At 39.2% G+C, this 2,791-nt stretch overlaps 1 protein-coding gene across 1 annotated transcript; it reads left to right on the forward strand.

Moving 5' to 3' along the window:
* Positions 1 to 850: 850 nt before the first annotated feature.
* On the forward strand, positions 851 to 2,453 carry LOC148871232 (Glutaredoxin family protein). The gene has a single exon (XM_088970474.1). The coding sequence runs from the start codon at positions 925 to 927 to the stop codon at positions 2,134 to 2,136; it is 1,212 nt and encodes a 403-aa protein (XP_088826600.1). The 5' UTR covers positions 851 to 924; the 3' UTR covers positions 2,137 to 2,453.
* Positions 2,454 to 2,791: the final 338 nt, after the last annotated feature.

Below are 2,791 nucleotides of genomic sequence, written 5' to 3' on the forward strand. Positions count from 1 at the left end.
GCAAATTCGTTTATGATTCATTTATTGACCTTCTTTTCTGAAGGAAACCTTCGGAATTGCATATTCTAAATAAAAAAGAAAGAAAAACTGAATAGTTTAGAAAAAACAAGCAATTCATGACCTTCATGAATTATATGGATTTTTTTGAAATATGGATAAAATTTTGAAAATATATTCACGTTTTTCTTGTCCGTATATATTCAAAATATTATACACGTATTTACATTTAAAATATCATGAATTATTTACTTCGAAGTCCAAACTTCTTTAAACATTTATGTCATTCGACTAAACTTGCCTTTAAAATTTTGTTACCAAAAAAAAAAAAAAAACTAGCCTTTAAGATTTGCTAAAAAATGAATGTTTAGTTAATTATTAATCAAAACATTTATTATATAACTTAGCCTGGAAACTTAATGATATTGTATTAGTTAATTAAAATTTTTGGCAACCCTATCCATTGACACCATCGCCTACTGCCAAGTGGCATGGATCTGCTGGCTGAAAATTTGCCAGGTGGACAATTACATGAACATGTTTTATTATTTATCCTTTATAAATACCAAAACTTAAAGTTCTGGTTCTGGCTCACCAATCCGTAGATTTAGAATTTCAGCCGTTGATGGAGGGCAGATTAGTCATTTGGATAAAAGTGAAAATAAAGTGATGGGTAGCAAACAAATTCTGCGCACGCTAATTGATGCCTTTGGCTTAACAAATGACCCATAAACCCAAAATTCCAAAAAATCATTTTTCCGACCGTTGGACCCCCAAAATGACCGTTGAGGATTCGTGCTCTCTTTTTGGACACACTTACCGTTACAAATTCAAAAAAGACTCTGCCTTTGTCTCATCCCTTGAAGAGTAATAATCTTCAGAGGATCAACCCAAAAAACTGAAACCCGCACCTTCGAACATCGAGTGATGGGTTGCGTTTCATCGAAACTGATCAGGAAGGAACTTAACCAGGAACTCCTGTTCGGCAATGGCGATTACGTGAACCACGTCGTCTCCCTCACTTCCAGCACTTATGGGGTTCTGAAACTGGATGAAGAAACCATCAAGGAACCAGACAAAGAAGTGAAGAGTTCTCCTCGTATCGTTCTTCCCAGGTTTCAGAAGAAGGGCTCCGAAGAACCTGAGGTCATCAACGCTTGGGAGTTGATGAAAGATCTCGAAGACGAAATACCCGTTTCAGTACAAGTGAAGAAAAGCCCCAAACCACAAGGCTTTCTACGAAAAGTTGCAGGGATGGATATCAAGACTCCTTCGAAGTTCTTCAGTGAGCTAAGCTCTCCAAGGAAGCAGAAGAAATTCGCAGGGAAGGAGAACAAGCACCGACGGAGCGGATCCGATGGCGGCGTAGCAAGGTCAGAGCCCAGCCCGAAACAGGTACTGCAACCTTTGAACTCAGTAGACAATGTGCAAAAGCGGGTAGTCTCTTTGAACATACCCACAAAGAACACTCCCACCAATCTGAAAACAAATAGTTTTAGAAACCATTCAGGATTATCGATGTCAAGGAGGAGTCTCAGTCCCTTGTTTGATCCAGAGCTTGTTGCATCCTTCGAAAAAAAACTCTGTGAAGAGGGAGAACAGATTAAGAAGATGGTTTCTTCTCAACCAAAAACTTGTCAGACCAGAGATGCTGAATCCATGCTTGAATTGTTTGAGAAAAAGTGCCCTCCTGGTGGGGAAAATGCAGTCGTCATCTACACAACTACGTTGAGGGGGATTAGGAAAACCTTTGAAGACTGCAATGTTGTTCGGTCAGTAATAGAATCTCATCGCGTCCACATGATTGAGCGGGATATTTCGATGGATTCTGGGTTTAGGGAGGAATTGAGGAGGTTAATGGGGACCAAGGATGTAAGAGTACCTGTGGTGTTTGTGAAGGGAAGGTTGATTGGGGGAGCTGAAGAGATGGTTAAGATGGAAGAGGAGGGAAAGTTGAGCATTCTATTCAATGGTATCCCAAGGGCCATGGCTGGGTGTGAAGGGTGTGGTGGGGTGAGGTTTGTACTGTGTATGGATTGCAGTGGGAGTTGTAAGGTTTTGGATGAAGAACAGAAGAAGATGGTGAGATGTGGAGAATGTAATGAGAATGGGTTGATCCAGTGTCCCATCTGTTGCTAATCCGATATTGCTGAGTATCTTATTTTGCCCAAACCCACCAAGGAATCAGAAAGCTATCTGAGATTGTTTAGATATATGTTTGTTGAAGCTTGGTTTTGGGTATCTGTTTCTTATAGTTCATGTAGATGGAAGGCGTTTTGCAGTTCTGGAATGAGCTTAAAAGGTGCTCAGTTTGAATATTTTTTCAGTAGGAAGGAGAGGCTCTAAAGTGGGTTTTGGGTCCTCTTTGTACTTTATTTTGAGTCTAATACCTTGTATGTTTGAATACCTAAATCATTTATGCAATTCAATTATTTTTTCCCCTTTTGGTGATTCAACCAGATTATCTTTACCATAGAGAAGGTAGAAGTGCCCCATTTAATCATGTATCTGATGGTTGATCATGTTCATACAAGAGCGGTGGGTCACTTGGTGGCTGTTAGATAAATAATGGACTTATAGAAAGTCTGGAGTTGGATTTCTTGCATCAAATGGTCTAGATTGGACAATGTTAGATATCCCATCTAGAGCTAAAACTTGGGCAAATTGATGAAAAAAATGAAATTTGTGTATCAGATTGATCAGAACTCTTATGATATGTAGCATCTTTAGGCTGGACTTGTGCAGCAAACAAAAGGGTTTTTGATGAATGATACGATAATGTTCCCAGTATCTA

This window comes from Nelumbo lutea, chromosome 2, assembly GCF_056320005.1.
Source record: "Nelumbo lutea isolate HS-2025 chromosome 2, American lotus-T2T, whole genome shotgun sequence".
Classification (NCBI taxonomy): Eukaryota; Viridiplantae; Streptophyta; class Magnoliopsida; order Proteales; family Nelumbonaceae; genus Nelumbo; species Nelumbo lutea.

Bases quoted from the DNA above. Each gene is read 5' to 3' on its own strand.
- LOC148871232 (XM_088970474.1), top strand. From the start codon at position 925: ATGGGTTGCGTTTCATCGAAACTGATCAGGAAGGAACTTAACCAGGAA.